Source organism: Equus przewalskii, chromosome 1 (genome assembly GCF_037783145.1).
Source record: "Equus przewalskii isolate Varuska chromosome 1, EquPr2, whole genome shotgun sequence".
Lineage (NCBI taxonomy): Eukaryota > Metazoa > Chordata > Mammalia > Perissodactyla > Equidae > Equus > Equus przewalskii.
The window spans coordinates 80,860,065-80,884,373 of record NC_091831.1 but is presented as its reverse complement, the minus strand read 5'-3'; the positions used below and the strand labels follow the sequence as shown (position 1 = coordinate 80,884,373).

At 35.3% G+C, this 24,309-nt stretch overlaps 1 protein-coding gene across 6 annotated transcripts in view; it reads left to right on the top strand.

Annotated features, from left to right (window-relative positions):
* Positions 1-24,309, top strand: part of ZFAND4 (zinc finger AN1-type containing 4) — a 102,802-nt gene that overhangs the window by 55,571 nt on the left and 22,922 nt on the right. For all 6 annotated transcript variants that reach the window (XR_545512.2, XR_011525108.1, XM_008524306.2 and 3 more), the window contains 4 exons: positions 10,021-10,096; positions 11,034-11,101; positions 14,495-14,681; positions 22,194-22,341. Coding sequence is in view for 4 of the 6 variants with exons in the window: in XM_008524306.2 (XP_008522528.2) it covers positions 10,021-10,096; positions 11,034-11,101; positions 14,495-14,681; positions 22,194-22,341 (479 nt within the window). In the remaining 2 variants the exon portion in view is untranslated. The remainder of the gene's footprint in view (positions 1-10,020; positions 10,097-11,033; positions 11,102-14,494; positions 14,682-22,193; positions 22,342-24,309) is intronic.

Sequence of the window (24,309 nt, the reverse complement as noted above, 5' to 3'; positions counted from 1 at the left end):
CTGAGAATTGACCATTGGATTGTAGCAAAGAGTTAATTAGTATCTTGTGAGGAGCTCCCTTGATATTGTGCAAACATTCTGTTTCTTCTTATCATTTTGGCCGATAATTTTAGCATCTACTGATAGTCTCACCAGCAACAGTTGTTGCTGTAGTATTTGCCTAGTGATGATTTTTCTGTTGCGTTTGTTGGTGTTCTACTGTACGGAAACACTGTCTTTTATCTGTTCTTATCTATTTATCCAATTATTTATTTATATCAGCATGGACTCGTGGATATTTATTTTATTCTATGGGTTATAATCTTACAGTTGTTATTTTATTGCTGAAATTGTCCTAGATTTGACTATCAGGAGTGCCTTCAGATTGGTTTGTATGTTGTTTTGAAATGTCCCCATAATCTTTTAGGCATGTCCTTGCCTTGCCTGGCACTAAAAGATATTGCAGGTTCATCTTGTATTTTCCCTGCCTCGATATCACCCATTTCTCTAAGGTTACTTTTATTGGAATGGTATTTAGAAACCAAGACCCAATTGTTAAGTGTGCTCATTACTATTGGGGTGTCATTGCTTCTAGGCCCTCATAATGGACAAAGATAGGAAATATGTGTATTTACTACACATGTATACACACACATTTACTATATCTATCCCAATTTATATAAAAACCATGAATTCATACTGATACCTCCAATTCCAGTTTATCACCACAGTGTTCATTCTAGCCTTTTCCCTTTCTTCATTTGTAACCTTTTTCTTTCACAATGAGAAACTTGGTTCACATTATCCATAAGGTATCTACTTATTTGCTCAAACTTACTAGACACAAAGATTAGTTTAGAATCACTAACCCATATCTCTGCAAGATACAAATTTACTAACTAGAGTATAATATTTGTGTGCGGTTTTTTTTGTCCTTAGCCTACAGTATACTGTCAAAATATTGTTTTCTAAAGTTACTTAAGTTTTTTCTTCCTCATGCCTTCATTTATAATTAGTTATATTCATTTGTTATTCTTTGTATTCTATTTTGAGGATCCTCACATACTGAATGATTTTAATTATTCATTTGGGAGGGGGATGAATTGATGTGAAGTGTCAATGTGGTTATAAGAGTTAGAACTATGCAAAATTTTCAGAAGTGTTGCTACCTCATCCCTATTGCTTGTTCCCTTTCCCACATTCTTTCCACCCTATCCCCTGTGGAGAACCAATATCATTAGTTTCTGATATATCCTCCCTGTTTTTAGATACATGTATATTTTCATATAGCCTCTTCTTTCTAAGTTGACTGGTAGCGTATTATAGACAAACCTTTGTATTTTGCTTTTTATACTAAATGTATCTTGGATATCACTCCAAGTCACTTTATAGAGGTCTTTCTCTTTCACTTTTCTTTACAGCTGTAGGGTACTCCATTGTGTGAAAATACCATAGTTTATTCAACACCTTTTCTTTGTATGGCATTTAGGTTGTTTCCAGGATTTTGCAATTTTAAATGATGCTATGGTAGATAACCTTGTGCATATATATTTTTGTATGTTGTAGGTATATCTTCAGGGTAGATTACTAAAATTGTGGTTACCAGACCAAAGGTAAGTGTATATGTAGTTTGGTTAGGTATTGTCAAATTCTTCTCTAGAATGGTTGTAACCAGTTTATATTCCCACAGCAATATATGAAATGCCGGTTTACCCACAGTCTTGCCAACAGAAAGTGTTGTCATACTTTAAAATTTTTGCCAATCTAATGTGTTGTTTTAGTTTGCTCTTCTCTAAGTTTGAGCAAATTGGAACATTTTATTCATATGTCTAAGGGCTATTTTTACATCTTTTATGGTGAATTTCTTGTTTATGTATTTTGCCTATTTTTCTATTGGGTTTTGGTCTTTGTCCCACGATTTTTAAGAGTTTGTTACATATTAGAGATATTAATCCTGTGTCTCTGGTATATGTTACATGTATTTTCTCCTGATTTGTCAGTTGTCTTTTGACTTTGTTCATAGTGGTTTCTTTCTCATGCAATTAAAACATTTTTTTTAAAAAAAAGCAAATTTATCCTTCTTTTATTGTCTCTGCATTTTGAGTCATAGTTAGAATAAGCCTTTCCTTGCACCAAAGTTAAAGAGGAATTGATCCATGTTTTCTTTTAGTACTTATATAGTTTAATTTTTTACTTTAGACCTTTCATCCATTTGGAGTTTATTCTTATGTATGGCATTAGGTATGAATCTAATTTTATCAAGCCTACTTTTATGTCTTTCAGGAGTGTTTTGTTCTTTGTAGAGGTTTGCACCTTTTTTAAGTTTATTTCTAAGTATTTAATAATCTTTAAATCTTTATTGGTATTATAAATGGAATTTTCTCTACTGTTTTGTCCTTTAATGGTTTATTGTTTGTTTATTTGAAGGCTATTGATATTTGTATGTTGATTTTATATACTCCTAATTTACTGAATTACTATTTTTTAGTTAGTTTTCTCATAAATTCCCTAGGGTTTTTCAAATGTGTTATCTAACATATCATCTAGAATAGAGAGAGTTTCACTACTGCTTAACTCTTCGGCCTCTAATTGATTTCTCTTGTTTAATTATTCCTTTGACTAATACCTCTAGTGCTGGGTTCAAGTAGCAGAGATAGTGGACATCCTTGCCTTGTTCCTGATCTTAGTGGAAATACTTCTAGCATTTCCTCATTAAATAAGATCCTGTCTTTAGGATTATTTAGTAGTATTTTAACACGTTAAGAGACTATCTCTCAATTCCAGTTTTCTTTAGTGGTTTTTTTTAAATATCATGAATGGATATTGAATTTTGTTAAAGGTTTTCTTAGCATCTATGGAAATAGATTTTTTTCTCCTTAGAGCTATTAATGTAGTAGATGATATTAATTGACCTCTTAATATTAAACCAACCTACTATCCTGAAATACATCTCATTTGGTCATAGTAAATTCTTTTCTTGATGTACTATTGAATTCTGTTTGCTAATATTTAGATTTTTATACCAATATGAACAAATGATATTGGTCTCTAGTTTTCTTCTTTTGTACTGTATTAGGGTTAGGAGCCAGTGCTATACTTGTTTCTTAAAAGAAATTAGGAAATTTTCATTCATTTTACGAAATTAGGATGTTTCCATTCACTTTCACTGTCTGGAAAAATTTGTAGATCAGAAGGTTTATTTTGTCTTTGAAAGTTTGGTGAATTGTTTTGAATCCATCTGGTCTGGTGCTCTTTATGTGGGGTGGTTCCCGAACAACATTCTCTAGTCCTTCTGTGGAAATCAGTCTCTTTAAGTTTTCTAACTTTAATGGCATCAATCTTCTTAATCTGTTGTTCCTTAGGAAATTATCTCCTTATCATTTTTTATTTCTGTATATTTGTGATTGTCTTATTTTTTTTCTTGATAAAGTTAGCTTGTAGTTTTTCTACTTTGTTAATGTTTTTGGAAAACTGGAATTGTGATTTATTAATTACTGCTGTTCTATTTTCTACCTCATTTTCTACTTTTGTCTCTATTGTATCCTTTCTTGTGCTTTCTTTTGATTTTCTTTGTTCTTTTTCTTTTGAGATGAGAATTTTATCTTCATCCTTTTGTTTATATTTATGTGATGGGTGCCGTGAATTCTGTTCTCATAACTGATTTAACTGTATTCCTTAGATCTTGTCATTGCTTTTAAAAAATTCTGTCATTTTTTTAGGTCTACTTTCACCCAAGAGTTCTTTAACAGAAGGTCTTTTAATTTCTAGATGGAAGGGCCTTTCTGAGTTTTGTTTTTGTTAGTAAATTTTAGTTTTATTGCATTGCAAGCAGAGAATGTTTTTTGTAATATTTAATCTTTGTGGAAAGTACTGATGTTTTCTTTTTGACCTAATATAGGATCAGTTTTTGTATTTGTGCCACGGACACTTGAGTAGGTGTATTCTTACTATCTAGACACAATGAAGGTCTGTCTCATTGATTATGTTGTTTAGGTGTTCTGTCTTTTTATGTACTTTTCTTACTTGATCTGTCTTGTACTGAAAGGTGTTTAAAGTCTCATTATTGTTTCTCTGTCTCTTTGCGTCTTCTGTAGTTTTTGTTTAATAAGGTGGTTACTTGTGTTATTTAATACATAAAAGTATCCCTAAGGGTTACATCTTCATCATGAACTTTAGCATTAAAAAACATAACATCCCTCATTGTCACATTTGATGCTTTGGGGTATGAATTCTACTTTGTGTGGTAATCAGGATCGCCACTCTTCTTCCTTTTTGATTCTGTTAGCTTGCACTTTTGTCCATCCCTTTATTTTAGCCTTTCTGAGTCACTTATTGTAGGTGTATTTTTTGTCTACAGCAAATAGTTGAGCGTTATGTAGTGTGGCAAATTAAAAATCCTACTTTGTCACATCATTTAGCATTTCTGTATTAGCCTTCCAACCTTCATTCCTACTTTTGTTTTAGTCTTAGATAGACATTTATATATTTTTAAATGCCCACCGTTAATCTTTTTGCCAAGGTTTTTCTGGTCATATCTTGGTTTGGATGAAGCTCATCCTCTTATTAGATTCCTCAGGAGGCAATCATGGATGCAGAATTCTCTGGTAAGTTCTTGTAAGTTGAGAACTTTTTTTCTAGTTGTGGTAGGCACACTCTATACTCATTGAATAACTCCTCTTTTCTCCCTCCTTCCAGCCCCTGGCAACCACCATTCTACTTTCTAAGAGTTGAACTACTTTAGATACCTCATATAAGTGGAATCATGCAATATTTGTCTTCTTGTGATTGACTTATTTCACTTAGCGTAGTTTCTTCAAGGTTCATCCATGTTGTAGCATGTGACAGAATTTCCTTCTTTTTTAAGGCTGAATAATTTTATATGTTTATACCATATTTTCTTTATCCATTCATATGTTGATAAACATTTAGGTTGTTTCTATCTCTTGGCTTTTATGAATAATGCTGTAATGAACATGGGTGTGCAAATATCTCTTCCAGATCCTGATGTCTTTTGAATATATATCCAGAAATGGAATTGTTGGATCATGCGGTAGTTCTATTTTTAATGTTTTGAGGAGCCTCCATACTGTTTTCCATAGTGACTGCACAATTTTATTTTCCCACCAACAGTGCACATGGGTTCCAATTTCTGCCCATCCTCACCAACACTTGCTATCTTTTGAGTTTTTTTGATAGTGGACAACCTAATGGGTGTGATATTTTATTGTGGTTTTTGATTTGCATTTCCCTGATGATTAATGATGTTGACCATCTTTTCATATGCTTGTTGACCATCTGTATGTCTTCTTTGGAGAAATGTCTATTCAGGTCATTTGCTAATTTTTTTTTTTGTTGAGAAAGATTGCCCTTGAGTTAACATCTGTTGCCAATCTCCTCTTTTTGCTTGAGGAAGGTTGTCGCTGAACTAACATCTGTGGCAATCTTCCTCTATTTTGAATGTGAGATGCCACCACAGCATGGCCTGACGAGCGAGCACAGGTCCGCACCTGGCATCCAAGCCTGTGAACCCCGGGTTGCCAAAGGGGAGTGTGCACACTTACCACTATGTCACTGGGCCAGCCCCTCCTTTGCTCATTTGTAAATCAGATTATTTGTTCCTTTGTTGTTGGGTTCAGTCTAATTCTTTTGCCTTATAACTTAGTTGATTTTGTATGTGTGTGTAACTGTTGAGGATTTTGTCTTTATCATTGAAATCGAATAGATTTATTACTAGGATGTGTCTTGGGCTTAATAGTTCTTAGTTAATTTTCCCAGGTACCTAGGGGGTCCTTTCAATGTGTACATTCAGGTCTTTTTCCATTTCTGGAAGTTTCCAGGATTATATTTCTAAATATTAGTTCTGGTCCACTGTTTGTTTTTTTTTTTTCTGGGAACTGTGATAATATGAATATCATTCCTTATTGGCCTGTCTCCCATTTCCATTACTTTCTCTTTGACCCTTCTTACTTCTTTATGTCATTTTCATTCTCCTGGGTGTTTTCCTACCTTGTCTCTTACTAAATATGTATTTGAGTCTCTTATCTCTTGGTAACTTGTAGTTTATTTTTCGTTTTTGAGGTAATTTTGTCTATTTCCTCCATATTGAGCTTTTGTGCCATTGCTAGCTTCCCTCTCTGTCTTCTCTGAATTTTTTCTCAGTCAACCCTGCAGAGGTGGGAATATGAGACTGCCCACTGGGATTGGGTGATTGCCCCTTTTTTATTCCCAGTTATTTTGAAGTTTGGACATTCTCTGTCTTCAGTTTATGAGGGCTGAGGATATGGTTTCTGTGTAGATTAATTTCCCTTCTAGTTCTGGAGGAATATTGGGAGATGGGAGCTATGGTTCACCATTGTCTTTAATTATCCATTTTAATTAAAAAATTTTTTTTTAATAATTAATAAACTTTATCCAGTTCTAAAGTTTCCATTACAGAATAATACTAATCCTGTTGATTCTGGTTTATTTTCTAAATGCAGATATGATCATTTTCTCAAAACGCACATATTTGCATGAAAATTCTAACAAAGACCAAAGAAACATGTTTGAGTCATTATTACGGTTAGATCAGGTCATGAGGCTGGAACTGCCTTGATGGGATTAGTGCCCTTATGAGAAGGGACACCAGAGAACTCCCCCTCTCTCTGTGCACACGCACAAAGAAGAAGTCATGTGAGCACACAGGAAAATGCTGGCTGCCCACAAGCCAAGATGAGGCTTCAGAGTGAAACCGACTTTGCTGGAACCTTGATCTTGGACTTCCCAGCCCCCAGAACTGTGAAAAATAAATTTCTTTTGTTTAAGTCATCCAGTCTGTGGTATTATTTGGTGTGAGCAGATGAATACACACACACACACACAAGTATATATTCGCAAATACACTCACATTCATATATCACTTATCACAACTTCGTTTATAATAGTGAAAAGTTGGATAGATGAAGATATGTCTTAGGTGACTGGGTAAATAAATTATGACAGAAACATATATTAGAGTACCATCCAGTCGCTAAACATAATGTATATTCTTATTTATTGATATAAAAAAATGAGCGGTTTATAAAACAGCTCACAAAGTATGACCCCATTTTATTAAAGAAATTAATTTTAAAAGGAAGTATATCTAAAATGTTAAGAATAGATTCTGCTGGCTTTAGGATTACATGTAGTTTTTATTTTCTTTTATATATTTCTGTGTTTTCTGTTTTTCACAGTGACTATTATTTTTATAAAAAACAAATATTTTAATTTGTAAAAAGTTTGAAAGCACTGAATAGAAAATTTGTATATATAATCTATTTTTTTGGACGATATGTTTGTTTTATAGGAATTAATTTTTCTGGATTTAGTTGTACAAGAAATAAGTGTTGAGGTTTAAAGACAAATGGCCACCCTTAAATAGGGTTGCCAGGTTCTTACTTGCTAACTTTGGCAACCTTATCTTAAAGCAAAGTTGGTTTGCATTATATATTTGAGATTATAAAAGTATGCATGGTAGAAAACCTAGTCTTTTTTAATGCACAAGAGAGGACGGTAAGACTCCGAGAGGTTGATGACCTCCTTAAAGTCATCTAGCAACTTAGGTAGCCATCAGGACCATGGCTCAGTCTTAATGCTTCTTGCCACCCTGTCTTGCCTGCCAACCTTCTATTTTTTTTTTGCCTGCTAAATGATGGCTAAGTTCATTAAAAGTGATTACAAGAGTTGTGGCTAAGCAGTGGTGTTACTGTCTTCAGTCCAGTTCTAAAATTTGCATTATAGAATAATGCTGTACAGTGTTGGTTGAATGTACACATGGTATTACCTGCCCAAATTGCTTTATCTAGTTATGCTAATGGAATCCTATAATTTTTTTTCTTTTTTGTGTGAGGAAGATTGGCCCTGAGCTAATATCTGTGCCAATCTTCCTCTATTTTATGTGGGATGGCACCAGCATGGCTTGACGAGCAGGTGCTAGGGCCGTGCCCAGGATCTGAACCTGCAAACCCCAGGCTGCTGAAGTGGAGCACATGAACTTTACCGCTGTGCCACCGGCTGGCCCCAGAATCCTATAATTTTGGTTGAAAAGATGACCTAGGCACATCTCAGTATTTTTTTAAATGTTAAAATACTTTTAACATGTAATAATTTCTAGCTTGAAAACCTTTCCTTACTGGCGTTCTTTTTTAGCTGGAAGCAAAAGAAGAGAGTTTTTCCATTCAGGAGATATATGGTCGATATACGTATCTACCCCCTTGCCCCTGGTCCTCGCTGAATGCCTGTGGGCTGTATTCCATGATGATCTTTTGGAGCATTTGTTGAACATTTAGTAGACATTCAGGTCTACTAACAGGCAACACTACTGAAACATATCCCCCAGATAGCTACTTGTGCTTTATGGAGGCTGATTTTCTAGAGACTGATTAGCGTAAAGGTTGAGAGTGCAGTCTCTGCAGTGAACCTGCTGAGGCTTCACATCTCCAATCCGCATGCTCTCTGTGTGTCACTGAATCTCTCAGTATTTCAGTTTTATTACCTGTGAAATGAGCATAATATTGATGCCCACTTCACGAGATTGTTGTTGTAGTTGAATTATGATAACACAGGTCAAACACTTACAGCAATGCGTGGCTTATAATAATAAATGCTAACACATACACCACCTACTGTTATTATTCTAGTCAACTTATTTTGTAGTGTCATAAGCAAAAGTAATTTCAGAAGGCAGTATGTAAGATATTTGAAAAATGTTTTCATCAATATCAGTGTCCGTTAAATGTTCTGTTGAGTAGATAATGGTCATTCTCTGGCTAGTATAGTCCAGACTTTCTTGGGACATTCAAATGTGCAATTTGCAAAAGAAAAAAGAAGTTAATTATGCTGGAGTATGGAATTCTACCTTATATTCCTTTAACATCTCAGAAATGTAAAGAAAGTGTGTTGTAGACCATAATTTTCTGCCTTAGAAAATTGTCCATAGTATCCTTTTTTTTCAAGATTGACTTATTCTGTAGTTAGTGTCCCGGCTCTACAAAAAAGCATGTTAATATACAATAATGAACTATAATTACATACAGACACTGAAATTGAGGGAATTTTCTAATGTATTAATGTTTTTTAATTGGAAATTATATTTTCTGCCCTTTTTCAAGATTATTGGCCTTTCCATTCAGAAGAGAGATGAAAGATGCCGTCTTAATCACTAAATAAACTCACATATAAATAATCATTATTCCAAGTGGGCATGTCACTCAGGGAACAAATTTTTAGAATATAAGCCCCTCAGGACAGTAAACTAAATTAAATCTTTCGTATTTTTTAATTTAGATATAATTGACCTATTAGTTTCAGATGTACAACATAATGATTTGATATTTGCATATATTGTGAAATGATCCCAGTAAGTCTAGTTAACATCCATCATCATACATAGTTACAAAATTCTTTTTTCTTGTGATGAAAATTTTTAAGTTCTACTCTCTTAGCAACTTTCAGATACACAACACAGTATTATTAACTAGAGTCCCCATGTTGTACATTACACCCCCATGACTTATTTTATGTCTGGGAGTTTGTACATTTTAAACCCCCTCCCACCTCACACCCCTCTCTCCCATAATATACTTTTAACCCTGACTATAACTGAATGAGGACTACTTTGCAGCATTTAGAACTGTCTTCTAGGCCTTAAATCTTAAACTCTTCAGGGCTGTTTTCATGATATCTTGTTTTTTAATGGGTTCCCTAATGTCATACTTTGTTTCAAGGCCAAAGAGGGTTTTTTTGCTGAAGAAGATTTTCTCTGAGCTAACATACTGGTTTCTTTAAAGCAAGTAGATTGGACTACCTATGCTTTTAGCCATGCCTTTTACCTATGATTCTGTAAACTTTAATAATGAAAAGATAAATAATGAAAAGGTAAATTTAAGCACCCAGCACTCAGTTTAGAAGTGTGTTTAATTTATTGTTATTAGTTCTTTAATAAAATAGCTTTGTATCATACTCTTTCGAAGGTTCTTGTTGAGTTTTTAACTATTTTTTTTTTTATAACCTTCCCCTAAGGTATTCCCATCTGTCAGCAGCACTTAATTTGGAATAACATGGAACTTGAAGATGAATATTGCTTGAATGATTACAAGTGAGTATAATTGCTTATTAGCTGTTTTATAGATGCTCAGTATTACGACTCCATAAGATAGTGTTTTTCTTCTGAATCCTTAGATCGTGTCTCCTCTTCTTCTGAATAGTTCTGATCCCTGGATTTCAGTGTAAAACCCAAACTTCGAGATGTGTTGGCTCAGTACCCCATACTGCTTGATCTTTGTCCTCCAATTCTTTGTTCTACCTTTTCATTATTCATGCCCAGCTATTTATCCCCTGCCTTTTTAGATCTTCCTCTTCTGATCTTGCCTTCCTTACTCCTTTTTTTGAATATTGACCCATTTTCACCTGGCTACATTCCTTTTCTTTGCATTTTCACAGGAGTTTTGGGTGAGACAGTATTGTTCTTCACCAAGCCTTTCATTTTTCATTCAGCCCTTCTTCTGTTACTAAGTGACTCTGTGAGCACCGGTCATAGCAGATACAGTGTCTGACCCTTTGTCTTTCTCCCTTCTTTCACGTAATTTGTTACTCTTAAAGAACAAAAGGGTCAGAGGCAATGTGGAATAGCTGGAAGAGCACTGGGAATCAGGAGACCTTGTGGAGTTGCTACTTTTCTGTTTTGTTAAATAGATCTGCTATTTTCCAACACTGTGGGTCTTGGACAAGCTTCTCTTGTTCTTAGGGCCTCTTGTTCCTTACATGTGAAATGAAAAGGCTAGACCTCTCCGAGGTCCTTTGCAGTACTTTTATTCTGAGATTTCATGTCATATTAAGGATTATGAAAACTTCTTTACTCTCATTATTTATACATGTAAATAAGTTAATATTTATATTTATGCACATTGCTGTATCTTTTTTTGTATTTCAGAGGGTAGGCACTATGCTTGATAAACCAGCACATAATTATGTATATATTTAACACTGAATGCATTTTGATGATTGTGGTTTATTTTTGTGTTAACTATCCACAGCATTTCAGAAGGTTGTACCTTGAAGCTGGTATTGGCTATGCGTGGCGGACCTATAAATACTAGAAGAGGTAGGCATATGTTAAAATTATGTATATTAAAGCAATTTGACAATAATAATTGGCCCAAGCCAGTTGGTGTTTTTATAGCTTCAAGTTTTAGCCAGGTTCTCTTTCTGCTATTAGCTCTTGGAAGAACCACATTTGTTTCTCTAGGCATTGTTCTTTAAAGCCTGAATGCACAGAGGCAGGAAGTCATATTCCAGAAAATCTCTTGATTCCTGATTCAATTCAGGGAGATTTAAAAATAAACCTCACCAGTATAGGGAATGAAAATGGGATAGCATAGTATGAATATTATGTTGTTATCATTTTGTGTAGGTTCATACCAGTCTTGTTGCTTTTTTTTTATCCACTGAGTCTTCATCTCCTGGGGCAATGATGCTTACAGAAAATCCCAAAGATGCCTGTTAGCCTGGTTTGTGATGCATTTGAGTTTCATGGATATTATCATTGCCCTGTTGAACCCTTTTTCAGGATGTGAATGGTCTCTGGAAGTCTGTTCATTCATTCAGCAAATACATTTTGAGCATTTACTAGATGTTCAGTGCAGTGTTCCATGGGAGAAGTCGTCCCTGCTTCATGATAGTGCCCACAGTAAACATTAGAGAATCGACATCATTTCAAGTAGTCATAAGTGCTATGGGGGAAATAGGGTAGTGTGAGAGTCTAGAAGTAGGGTACTGGGAGGACAGGTGTGGAAGGGCCCTCGGAGAAGAGGATGTGAGCAAAGACTAATTAGCAAGAAAGCTCTAAGCATGGGAGAACTGGTTGTGTTCACACTGGTCCCTGATTCAGGTATGTCACATGAATCCCCACCAAGGAGAGGCATCCTGAGACTGCTCAGAGCAGTCCTGCTCTGTGGGCCTCATTTTGGGGAAGGCCTTAAAAATTGTTTGATCCTCCACTAACCTCTAAACTGAAGCTTAAGTATTAATTCCTCTGCTGGCTTACTTCCACAAGTCAGATTTTTATCTCTATGCTTCATAATTTTGGTTAGAACATAGGGTTATTACTCTCTTTTTCCTAGCAACTTGAAGAGGAGTTCGTGAGATAGGTTACTTGGCTGTTGCACTGTTTTGAATAGGTTAAAAAAACAAAGATAATGTTAGAACTGATTAACTAGCACTCCTCATATCAGGGACTTGCTGTTAATTGTCACTTATGTGACATAAGGTGATGTTTACAGTACTGGTTCTAATGGTAGTGCAAGGACCCTAAAGTGTTTACTGAGTCATTATAGTAAGATGGAGTTATATAGTGTTTAATGACATGTGAATTCCCTTGTATTATATTTTTGAAAGTTGGTTATTTTGTGTATAGTATTATCCTTAAACCAGGGCATTTAATCAGAACACCTACTTTTCTTACTAGGACTCAAATTATTTTATATTTATGAGGAGGAGTATAAGTGTTACAGATTCTGAGTTAAAAATATATGGGTTTCTTTTTACTTTTTTAAAAAAATGAAAATGCAGGGCATCCTTATGTTTTGGTAGTTGAAGCTGTGTAATGCTTTTCTTTCCCTACAACTTCCTGTGCCTTGTTTGTGAATTGAAAAATCCATGTCTAGAACTTGTCTGTTTTTTGATATTTTAAATTGAGTTTTTAATAATTTTGCTTGTTTTAAATCAACGTCTTTAAAATTAAAAGTTTACTGTTGTCTGCCTTACATCATTGAAAACTTTGTGGAAAAGAAAAACCGTACCCAGATCTAGAACTTTTCCATATTGTATTTGAGAAACCATATTTATTTAGTTGTACTTGAAAATTATGATTTAGAAAGTGCCTTTATCATGTGAGTTCCAGCAATATTTAGCTTTTAAAATTATTTATGAATGAACCAGTATCAAAACAGCAAAGAAAATACTTTCTAAAACTAACTTTATCCTAAACTATATATAAAATGTTTTATACCTGAAGAAATCTAAATGATTTTTCTGTTAGGAGAAAGTGTGTACCTGCACACACACATGTGCATATATGTCTTCTGTCCCAGTGGCTCCGTAAGTAAGGTCTGCTTTGTTGGTTTAAGCAAGTCTTTCATGTGGCTTTAGTAATGGCAGTAGCATAGTTTTTATTTCTTATTAATGTAATGTGGAAAGTGTAGCATTAACTTAAAAATGGCAAGAATTTGTTTTAAAAATGTCTTTTAATATTTACATATCTTATGCCTATGAAAGAGTCGATCAAAACATCCAAATATTTTTATAAATTAAACTAAATCTTATAATTTCTAAAGTTTTTGTGTTTTAGTAGTGGTGAAATTGAGTTTAGGATATGGGAACATTTTTGATGTTTTTACTTTGTTACTTTCAGAGTTTCGTATTTCTTATTGCTATGACTTTTTACAGGGTAGTACAGCACTGGATTCTGTTAACATATAAGCTACTTGAATGACAGGTATGGAGTTTGAGAAATTGTTGCCTCTTTTAGGAAAGAGCGACTGTTTCTGCAGCTTGACATGAGAATGTCTTTGGGAGCAAACGTTTTTTTCCCTTGTAACCATTATTTGGACTCCCAAATCTTGGGTTCAGGGGCGTTTAGAACATTCACCCTATGAGTCGGCAATCTCTTGAGGCCCATTTCCACCACAGGAGCAGAATCTGTGGCTGCTGTGGACAAGAGTGGGTTGTAATGATGGCTGCAATATTATTCAAACTTGAAGACAACTCCAGGCAGCTAGAGCCTACCACTACTGGGGGCTTTGCCCTGGTCCTTGTGCTCTGACTGGACGCGTGGATACATACCAGGACAGTTGGGATCCTGGGAGGATGCTTTCAAGAAACAACATGCTAACCACGGCACACATTGCAGTTTGAGTACACTAAGTGGCCCCTTTGTGTTCTGAGTTATTGTGTACTTTTACTACCTAACTTCACATCAAGAAACAGCTCCAAGAAGAATTGACCTTTATATAAAACCAGAAAGACAAAGAGGAATTCACTTGCTTCTAATTTCTAACGTGTCTCCCAATTATGTGTGTGTGTGTTTATTGTTTAATCTAAAGTAAGTGGCATTTATAGTGCTTTTTAATTATTGATTCTTGGAACCAGTATTGGAAAATATAGGAAGCAGAAGGTGTAAAGTGAAAATAATCATAGATGATTATGTCACAGAATCCACAAATAGACTAGTGGCACAGGAGAAACCTCATATATTTGGTTAAGCCCTGTCTTTGCACATAACATCATAATAATGCATTTTATTTCTTTCATATTAATACAACATAGAGAATGCTGTATTAACTATAAAAAGACCAGAAACTTATTTGAAGAATATCATGTATGTATTGTATGCACAGGGTGGTTGTTCAAATTCAGCACATTATGTTCTGTCACTGTACCAGTATGCATAAAACGTGATATAAATTGAAAGCTTGTTTATCAATTTTTCCATTTGTAGTTCCTATGGAAGATCCACTTAGGGAGATGGCTGAGTACATGGATTCCAGTCGAGATGAGGTCTGGGAGAAGACCTCCTGCAACAAAAAAGTTACATTTTTGGTATACCGAGAAGGAGATCAATTGAATTTCTTTCGTGTAGTAGATAGGGGAGATGGCACTTTAACACCATTATCTGAATCTTTAAGGTAAATAGGTTTTCATTTGCATGTCTCACTTAGAAAAGGAGAACGTTGTATGATACATTCCATAAACCTTATGCTTACGTTATGTTGTCAAAATAATCTTACTATATTCACAAGACTGACTAAATTTCTTGCATTTCCCCCATGCCCCTTGCCCCAGGTATGTAATTTTGAAATTTTCCTTCATATGGTTGATACTTAGTAATTTCTAAAACTGAAATTTCTTATGGAGTAGGGAGTCTTATTGTAATAGTGTGTTATTTTATAACCTTGGCGTAATAGAAAGTGTTAAACCTAAAATTGCTATCTTTTTTCAAAATTTAACTCGGCTCCTTAAAAGTAGATAAATCTCTTTACTTTTCTAGTCTTGTTTTCCTACTCTCTAAAAGGGGAAGGAGTTGTTATATTGCTTCTAAAATCTGAGGGAAACAACTTCAAGGGACTTAGCTAGGCCGTAGAACAATTAAGGAATTAGAGAAGGTCCCCCTTACTATGATTCTGTATCTCCTTTCCCTTTAAGTCACTAAACATTTACTGGACATTTATAGACAGTCCCTGCACCAGGCACTGAGTTATAAAGATAATCATCCCTTCATTCGTGGAGCATGCAATCTGCTAAAATAGTGTCTGTGATATAATGTCGGCAGTTGTTATAAAGAGATAGCAACATCTCTGGAAAACCAGATGAGAGGGCCTTCATTTTGCCTGAAAGGTGAGGAGTTAGGGACAACCTCTGAGAATTAGCAACCTTAAAAGAAGAGTAAGAGTTTGCCAAGCAGACAAAGGAAGGAAAGATATTACAGATAACTAAATTTAATCCCACAATAGAAAAAGCTAGTGGCAAAACCATTCAGAGAAAAAATAACTTAGAGTCTGGAGAACAGTTTCTGTGTGTCAGGAACAGTGTAGCTGGATGCTCTGCTCGTCCCACAAAGCTGCACTCAAGGTTTTGGCAAAGGTGCACTCCTATCTGGAGGCCTAACTGAGGAAGAGAATCTACTTTCAAGCTCATTCACGTTGTTGGCATAATTCATTTCCTGGCGGTTGTATGACTGAGAGCCCTGATTTTTTGCTGGCTGTTGGCTAGAGGCTCCCGTCAGCTCCCTTCAGCTCCCTTTTGATTAACTCAGAATCAACTGATTTGGGGCCTAAATTACATCTGCAGGATCCCTTTACCTGTGCCATATTCTGTTGGCTAGAAGCAAGTCATAGGTCATGCCCAAGCTCAAGGGTAGGAGAATATCCAGGATGTGAGCACCGGGGATTGGGGATTGGGGGCTGCTTTAGGATTCTCCCCACCACAGAGTGTTATGTGGAACAAAAGGTCAGACCCTTTCTTTGTGGCCACAGAGAGCAGATGGTGACAAACGGATGTTGACTTGAATGTGTCAGGATCTGGTTAGCACTTCAAAAGTGGCATAAACGTGTGGGCTAGAAGTAGAGAAGAGGGAGCGGTGAGGGCTGCAGCCTTAGTCCAGTGTCCCTCACTTGGACCATGGATAGAATTTTTCACACCAGTCTCTCCATGTGCCAGCTTCACTGTCATTTTGGTTTTCTCCTTAGCACATCCACTGTTGGTTCCTCTTTCTTAAGGAAGAAAACCTGAGCTCCTTAGCTTAGCATGGAAGGCCCTTTATAACCTGTCATCATCAGTTTTTAAGGTCTCTTTCATTATGCCATGTTTTTGCACATCTTTTTCCCTTTGCTTGAAATGTCTTTTCCTCCTTTTACTCCATTTTCTCCCCAGCCAACTTCTATTTGTGGTTAAGACGTAGCCCAAATATCGCTGGTTACTATTCCTCTCAAGATAATTTTTAAATTTTTCTTTTCCTTTCTATTTACCTACCAGAATTGGACAAGGAATAGGGTGAATGAGAAAGGGGGGCTAGAAAACTTTCTCTGGTGATACCTTGAAGAACATTTATCTTGCCTTTTTTAGGAGAGGCTTTCTTACTTTACAACAGAGGGCAGCAAGCTTTTTCTGTAAAGAGCCAGATGGTAGCCACTTGAGGATTTTTAGGCCAAGAGATAAAATCAAAGATACTGTGTAGGTATTTACATAATAAGAGAGAAAACAAATTTCCACAAAATTTTTATTGACAAAATTCAAAATAATAATAATTGAATACTTTTGAGTGTCTGTGTGTATAAATCAGGTCTACTAGTGAGAAGAATGGAATTCTTTTTTGTGGGAGTAATATTTTACTTACTGGGGGTTGAAAGCTACTGTTGCGTTTCAAATTTGCAAATCATTTGCAAAAGTTCATCTGTTAATATTGCTCTGTAATGAGATTTTATGTATTTTATATTTGAAAATTTCTTTTCACACAGACAGGTACTGTCAAATACTGATGTCAGTCCACGAGCATATGCTTTTAACTGAGCATGTCCATCACTTGGAAGGCATTTATAGAATTGTATTAGAGTCTTCTCTTGCTTTTTGCATTTAGCATGTCATTACGTTGCAGATTAATCGTGTCCAGTTGAAGATAGGTGGAACTCCTCAATTACACGTTTAAATAGATTTTGAAATATGGAGATTTCTTTTAACTCACAACGAGGTATGAAAACGCTGCTGGGAGTATACTTTGAGTTCAGAAAGTATGTGCTGGAAATTTGTGTGGGAATGGAGATCTCACTTCATTTTTAACTTTTGAAAGTGTGCCATCCATGTGATTCAAAGTAATGCTAGGTGTTGTCAAAATGACATTACTGCAGTATAAGTTTCTCATGTAAGTACTGTTTTGCCTTTAATTTTAAGCAGAATTCATTAAGAAACATCATCAAGTATACAGCAAAAACTAATTTCCAAAGGCATTTAGTGTTTGACAGTAGCAGTTGAGGGGGGGTTCTTCTCATTCAGAAAAATTCAATGTCAGCCCTGAGCTAAAAAAAACAAATCACAATAAAACTGCTTACTGCTGTGCCATTTGAACCAATGGTTAAGTACATGAGACAAATGAAGTTTACCGTTGACACTACTGGTTCGATAATACACGATGGATTCAAATATTTACTGCACAATACCTGCTGATGAATAATACAATAACTATAGCTTTAAACACTTTACAATTTCATTAGCTTTTTAAATTTGTCCAACTAAATTTTTTTTCTGATCCACACATTTTTTTACTCCATCAGTTGTAGCAGATTCAAGTTGTACTGAATTAGTCTTTTAGGAACTTCTTTGAAAATATTCTTACCTGTAGTTGTTTCATGCAGACTGTTCATCGGAGCTAGTTCTTCAGTCACTTCAAACTTGGTATTGATGCCCTGAATAAACAAAAACAACTCAACAGTATCGATAATTTATGTTGACTCATCAAAAGCCAAGGAAAACGACTCCCAGTCATTTGTTGTCTTTTTTTTTTAACTTTTTATTAAGATTATGATAGTTTACAACCTTGTGAAATTTCAGTTGTACCTTATTGTTAATCATGTTGTAGGTGCATCCCTTCACCATTTGTGGCCTCCCCTCACCCCCCCTTCCCCTGGTAACCACCAATCTGTTCTCTTTGTTTATATGTTTAACTTCCACCTATGAGTGGAGTCATACAGCGTTCATCTTTCTCTATCTGGCTTATTTCACTTAACATAGTACCCTCAAGGTCCATCCATGTTGTTGTGAATGGGACAATTTTATCCTTTTTTAGGGCGGAGTAGTATTCCATTGTGTATATATACCATATCTTCTTTATCCAATCATCAGTTGATGGGCACTTAGGTTGCTTCCACATCTTGGGTATTGTAAATAATGCTGCGATGAACATAGGGGTGTATGGGATTTTTGGAATGGCTGATTTCGAGTTCTTTGGATAGATACCCAGTAGTGGGATAGCTGGGTCATATGGTATTTCTATTTTTAATTTTTTGAGAAATTTCCATACTGTTTTCCATAGCGGCTGCACCAGTTTGCATTCCCACCAACAGTGGATGAGGGTTCCTTTTTCTCCACAACCTCTAACATTTGTCACTTTTTGTTTTGGTTATTTTTGCCATTTGTCTTCTTTTTTAATTTATTATTGATGTTGATTCCTATGTTGTCAAATCTTCGAGAAATTGTTCTTGCTGAAGGAGTAGTCTCTAAATAAGTTTATTTTCTCGGGACACATTTCTTCAACTGCTATGATTAAACATGGTTTAATTAATTCACTATTGGTAAGCAGATTTCCTTCCATGGCTAGTAAATAAGCCACTCAGAAACTTATTTTGGTTGCAGTCTCATTTTCATTTTTTATTTAAAATTTTCTAATTTTTCTGACCTGCAAGTTGGGAGTATTGTGATGAGTCTTTAGTCTGGTAATGTCCAAATACGTTGTTTTTCTTAGCACAGCTGTAGTGTCATTGCATAATAACACAATGCTTTGCTATTTAATAGATAACAGAATAATCCACTCTCTGCTCTGCCTTAAAACTGCAATTTTGCAAGTCCACTCTTGTGTTGATATGTTGGGTAATATATTGGTAATAAAAAAAACCTCTCATGGTACAGTGATACACGTGGCACTCAAAATACCGTTGAAGTATGGCTGTGCCGCTATGATTTGTACTGTGCCAAGCCACAGTGCAAACCAGTGAGAGAGCCATATACAATCGCTGTTGTGGCTACTTAGCTCTTGCCAGTGTAGTGCAAATGTAGCCGTAAGCAGTATGTGATCAAGTGAGTGTGGCCGTGTTCCAATAAAACTTCCTACTTATGGACACAAATTTGAATTTCATGTAATTTTCAAATTTTATAAAGGATTATTATTTTGATTTTTTTCAAACATTTGAAAGTGTGGAAACCATTCTTAGCTTATGGGCCACGTAAATAAATGGCGGACTGAATTTGGCCTGTGGCCGTAGTTTGCTAATTCCTTCTCTAAGAAGAAACATTGAGAATTGGGTGCTTATTTGATTCATTCTGATACAAAATCTAGTATCAGTCATTTTTAGTCTCAAATCTTTTTAGTTAATTCTGCCACCTTACTGCTTTTATAAGTGGAAGGAAATAAAAGGAGGCATTTAAGACTTAATTAAATGGTAACTTGTCTGTGAAAGTCACATGAAGACACGGCTTTGGGATGAACAATGGTCATGTTGAAATAAATACGACATTTGCACATCTCTTATTCTTTAATCATATTATTAGATTAAAAGGTTTATAAAAAGTTAAATGTAGCATTCAAGAAAATATTTAGAAATTCAAGAAAATATTTAGAATATTTAAATATAAAGAAGGATATTTTTGGATTAAGTTTATAAATTACTATGTTATCCTAGTCTGATAACATCTTTCCATTTAGAGAAAATTTGTGGTTGGCTTCTAACTGATCTCATGAGTTTATGCTTTGTGAGAGAAAACACAATGATGTGATTCTTTGAAAAAATTAGGTGAATTTAAAAGTGTTTTTTATCCTTTAAAATGCGTCAAATGAAATATTTATCACGATTGTACTTTTTTGTGTACATATATACACACATGTGCGCGCGCGCGCACACACACACACACACACACACACACACACACACACACACACACTGTTCTCCGTGGGAAGGCAGTAAAGAATCAGTTTTTTATATCAGGAATGTTGAGTCAGAAACCTCTTTCAGTATTCAGCATGGGTACTTAAAATACCACAGGATATAACAGAGAAGTACTCAGAGTTAAAATATTTCAAGGTAACCAAGCATAGAGAGTATATACTTGAATCATTTTTTCCAACTCCAAGAGTGAACTGGCAAAAATCTTCACTCAGCCCTCCTTTTCAGATATAGGTAATCTCAAGACAAGAGCCTTCATGTACTATAGTTCTGTCACTTATTTGGGTACTAAGTAAGGTCTGTTGTTTGGTCCCTGGGAAAGCACCAGGAGGTGCTGTAGAGAACAGACTTTGGAACCAGACAGATGGGAGATTTAAATTTTAGGTCCACTATTTACTAGCCGTCTGGTCTTGAACAAAATCAGTTAACCTCTCTCAACTGCAGTTTCTTCATTTATAAAATGGGATATAATATCACCTTATATAGTTTTTGTGAGGATTAGAAATAATATGTGGAAAGTGCCTGGCAGAGTAGGCATTCAGTAAATGGTAGCAAAGCTAATCTCGGTATGTCAATTTTCATGCTGTGGTAGGCATCTACAACAGTAGGACTCATGGCCACGAGTCAGCCACTAGGGACTAAATTGGTTATGGAGACCAATTCCTGCCATTGTTTTCTGATACCCATGCTGACTCTGTGTGTAATTAACCCACGATTTCAAAATATCATCAGTTCACCTTGTAAAATTTAGGAGTGAGGCTATCTACTCTCTCCTTGACCTTTGTGTGGTGATAGTATGTGCTTCAGAAATGTTATGGAATATGCCCTATTAAGGCCATCCTAAATTGTTTCCGTTTCTTACAGCCATATTGAAATCTTATTAACCTTCATACTTCTTTAGCATAGATACATACTTCGGTTTTCCTATAAGTCAGTCAGTCATGGTAACTAATACACATTCTTAATCTGCTCTATTTAAAATTTTAGTCATTTTTCAAATATGCTGAGCTCATTTTTCTTTCAAACCCTTACCATTCTAATTTTCCCATTATTGAAAAAGCTGAATGAAATTTCAATAATGTTTGTGTTCAGTTCAACAAACATTTATTGCGTATGTGCTAAGCACAATGCCAGGTGCTAAGACTAGGAATATGGATAAGGCCTAATATGTGCTTTCAACTTGCTAACATATGGGACAGTAAGAAGGAAAGATAGACATGTAAGTATAAAGGTGATGATAGTGTGGTAAGTGTCATTATCTTATGCAGTCAAAGAGAAGAGGCTCCAAACCTAATTATGTTAAGGTATGAATAAATGTCATGGTGATGGACCAGTAATTGAAATGTTTTCCATGTTTAGTAATTTGTGTCACGACTGGACCGAAGTGTCTCTTTTCATTTTAAAATCTATGTATTCTAGGTGGCTACATTTCCAACACACTGAAAAAAGTCTCGTTATCCTTATTTTTTTGTTGTTGTTTTTTAAGAACAGAAAATGTTCTGATGACACCTATGGATGAGTTCCCTTTTTAGTGAGAATCCTCTCAGGGTGAATAAAAATCTGCACTTTCTTCTGCATCAATTTCTTTTTCATTCTGGTTAGTGGAAATCTGACCAGACTATGATCTAGGTTTCACAATTATCAGCCATGGTGGATAAAATGGAATCAGAAAATTCTTGTGGAAATGGATTTTGCTTCTAAGGGAATGATACAACAGGTGCCAAAAGCTCTTCACTTATGGTATACTGACTTCAGAAAAGCTCAGCTGTACTAAATTTTCAGTAATGCTAGATCGTGATATTTATCCCCATTTATTTGTTTTCTCCTAAGAAATATACTTTTTGAGATAAATTTGCCTTAAATTTACATTGACAAGATAGATTTATTGTTTTGTCATTGGCAGCATCTGTCATTTCTATTGCACATAGAGTATTTTTAGTTATTGGGCAGGTATCAAGCACATCTCAATAGAAATTCTCGTTTTCTTTGCAGTGGTGGTTCTGTGTATAATTTGTACACTGATGAGGATGAAGAAGTTGAGCCTTCTCCTTCTGGGCAACAGATAATTGAAAATTCAATAACTATGAATAAGATGAAGCTGCTGAAGGCTAAGATGGAGAACATGAATCTCAGCAAAAAGGTGAAGCTGTTGGCACTCGGCCAGGCCTTTCTCTAGTTTGTCCCTGCAGGGCTTGCAGCACTAAGGTCTGTTGGTAACTGAAAAAACAATTATAAAGCGTTATTCATTTCAAGTGTCTGGCCTCAGTTATTTATTGAGATATTAAAAGTGATGAATTGTTTTTTTATAGGCCAGCAACACATTTAATGTGATCATACTGCATTTAAAATAACTCATGATTTTTTAAAATTTCGTAGTTCTAGAGCTAAGAATAACGAAGATAACCTATTCTTAATCTTGTAATGATTACTTTTTAAAACACTCCGCTAATATTTACTTATTAAGGATATCTCCTATGTTTGGGTGTTGATAAGGGGTATGCTTTTGTTCAGCTTTACTAGATATTGTTGGTTTTTCAAAGTGATTTCAAAATAATTGAGCCAATTTTCATTCTGTTCAGTAATGAACGAGAGTTGCAGTTTTTACGTATTTTTGCCACTATTTGGTATGGTCCTTTTTAAATTTTTGTCATTCTGGTTGATGCGTAGTGGCATCACATTATGGTTTTAATTTGCATTTCTCTGACTGATGAAGTTGAGCACCTTTTATATGTTTGTTGGCTATTTGGATATCCTTTTTTTTTCTTTTTCTCTTCAAAGATTTTATTTTTTCCTTTTTCTCCCCAAAGCCTCCTGGTACATAGTTGTATATTCTTGGTTGTGGGTCCTTCTAGTTGTGGCATGTGGGACCCTGCCTCAGCGTGGTTTGATGAGCAGTGCCATGTCTGTGCCCAGGATTCGAACCAGTGAAACACTGGGCCACCTGCAGCGGAGCACGTGAACTTAATTACTCGGCCACGGGGCCAGCCCTGGATATCCTTTTTTGTAAAATGGCTTTTTAAATCTTTTCCCCATTTTTCCATTGAATTGTATGTTTTTTGCTTACTGATTTTTTTGAGATCTTTGTATATTCTGGATATGTCTTTTGTCATATATATATCTCCACCCTATTTATTACTTTGCTTTTTTACTCTATTAACAGCACGTCCCTGTTCCTTTATTGAAATATAATATAATATAGTTCACAAGTCTTTAATGTACCGTTTGATAAAATTTTACGTTTATATACACTCATGTAGGTACAACCCAAATTAAAATAGGACCTTTCTCTCTCTCCGGGTTTCCTTATAACCTTGCCCAGTCAGTACCTACCTTTCCCCACTCCCAGAAATAACTATTCTTACATTTGTCGCCATGAATTAGTTTTGCCTGTTCTTGAACTTCGTATAAATGAAATCATATAGCATATACTCTTTGTTTTTTGTGTGTGTGAACATAATACTTTTGCAATTCATCTGTGCTGCCTGTATCGGTTCATTCTTTTTTACTGCTGTGTACTATTTCATTGTATGACTATACATCAATTTGTTTCTCTTTTCTCCTTTTGATAGACATTTGGGTTGTTTCTAGTTTTTGATTTTCATCAATAAAGCCGCTTTGAACATTCTTATACATATTTTTGGTGGACATATGCACTCTTTTATCTGAACCTAGGAATGGACTTATAAAGTCCACAATGGTTAAAATGAAAAAGACTGACAATATCGAGCATTGGTGAGGATGTGGCACAAACTGGAACTGTCACTTTGCTGATGGGAGTGTAAATTAATTCAGACACTTTGCAAAACTAAAACAACTAAAAAACAACTAAAGCTACACATACACCCACCCTGTGACAGTTCTCTTTTCTCCACATCCTTGCCAACACTTGTTATTTTTTCTCTTTTTGATAACAGCCATTCTGACAGGTGTGATGTGGTATCGCATTGTGGTTTTGATTTGCATTTCCCTGATGGTTCATGATACTGAGCATCCTTTCATGTGCCATCTGTATGTCTTCTTTGGAAAAATGTCTATTTAAGTCCTCTATTTTTTAATTGGATTGTTTGATTTTTGATATTAAGTTATGTAACTTCTTTATATATTTTGG